Here is a 1,248-nt window from a genome sequence, read left to right on the forward strand (position 1 = left end):
TTTATTGAAACATTCTTGTATTTCGCCTTTATAGCATCTTTAATGCCATCAGATATAGGCCAATCAAGGGTGATCGGCGAATGTTCAAATTCCCTTAAAGGCAGAGAAAAAACACGCAATGAAAAACGAATTGCGGTGATACAGTGAAGACACGTGAATTTAACACGCGCCGTGTCGAACCCACTTCGCTGCACTCCCGAAGCTCTAAATACCGACGTTCTCGGGCAACCGACCTGACTGGCAAGGGTTCTGTGACCAATGCGATTTCAGCCATCCGGTCCCGCCGTCTCGCGCCACGGAATAGCTTCGGCACCGCCGGGGAGTTCTCCGCACCCTCGTCACGAAGATGGCGGCACTCGACACGCTGCTGCAGAAGCCGGCGGCACCGACTCTCGACTTAGAGACGCATCTGGACATAATTCTCGACAAGCAGCGAGCCTTGCGCGAGCTGGACCGCCATATTCAGGCTAGTCTCACCGAAGAGGATTTTGACGGCGACGTTTTGGATGCAATTGACTACGACGAGCGCATCTGCGCCCTTCGCATGCGCATGCGCTCCGTCACGAGCCCGGCCTCTTCAGCCAGTGCAGCTACAGCCGAGTCTGGTGAGCCTTGAGGGAGCGCACCTTCGCAGCCTCGACCGGGCATCCCTCAGACAACGCAGGGAACCCGCTTCGCCGCACTCCCGAAGCTCCGGATACCGATGTTCTCGGGCGACCGACGCGACTGGCAATGGTTTTGGGACCAGTTCCATTCCAGCATCCACTCGAACACGACCTTTCCACGTATCGAGAAGTTCAAGTACCTGCTGTCTTACTTGACTGGTCCCGCCAAGGACGCGATCGATGGCATCAGGCTGGCCGGCGACAACTACGAGTTCGCCATCAAAATCATCACCAACTGATTTGGGCGGAACGGTTTCCTCCTGGACGACCACCTGGACAAATTGCTCGCCATAAAGCCGGTGCAGAATTCAGCCGACACCGACCAATTGCGGGTCCTCTACGACACAGTCACGTTTGGCATAAACGCTTTGGAGGGCCTGGGGATCTCCCCGCACCAGTACTCCGTGGTGTTCCACCGCGTTTTGCTACGGACCTTGCCGCGCGGCCTGGGCCTCCTGTACCGGCAAAGGCTGAAGGAGGCGCAGCAGGATGCATCCGATGTCTCCGCATGTCCTTCCTCCAGGTCGAAGGAAATTCAAGTGATCCTGGACTTCCTTCCCGTCCAGGTGGAAATTCGAGAGGA

The 1,248-nt window shown here is 56.6% G+C and overlaps 1 protein-coding gene across 1 annotated transcript; it reads left to right on the plus strand.

The window, feature by feature from the left end:
* The first annotated feature begins 346 nt into the window (after positions 1-346).
* LOC144153435 (uncharacterized) lies at positions 347-904 on the plus strand. The gene is made up of 2 exons (XM_077685082.1): positions 347-580; positions 665-904. The coding sequence occupies exons 1-2, from the start codon at positions 347-349 to the stop codon at positions 902-904; spliced, it is 474 nt and encodes a 157-aa protein (XP_077541208.1).
* Positions 905-1,248: the final 344 nt, after the last annotated feature.

This window comes from Haemaphysalis longicornis, unplaced genomic scaffold (assembly GCF_048455015.1).
Source record: "Haemaphysalis longicornis isolate Haplotype H1 unplaced genomic scaffold, Haemaphysalis longicornis Haplotype H1 scaffold_9, whole genome shotgun sequence".
Lineage (NCBI taxonomy): Eukaryota > Metazoa > Arthropoda > Arachnida > Ixodida > Ixodidae > Haemaphysalis > Haemaphysalis longicornis.

Excerpts from the sequence above, each read along its gene's own strand:
- LOC144153435 (XM_077685082.1), top strand. The coding sequence starts at position 347 with ATGGCGGCACTCGACACGCTGCTGCAGAAGCCGGCGGCACCGACTCTC. Across the intron at positions 581-664 it reads TCACGAGCCCGGCCTCTTCA|GGAACCCGCTTCGCCGCACT; the intron begins GCCAGTGCAGCT and ends CAGACAACGCAG.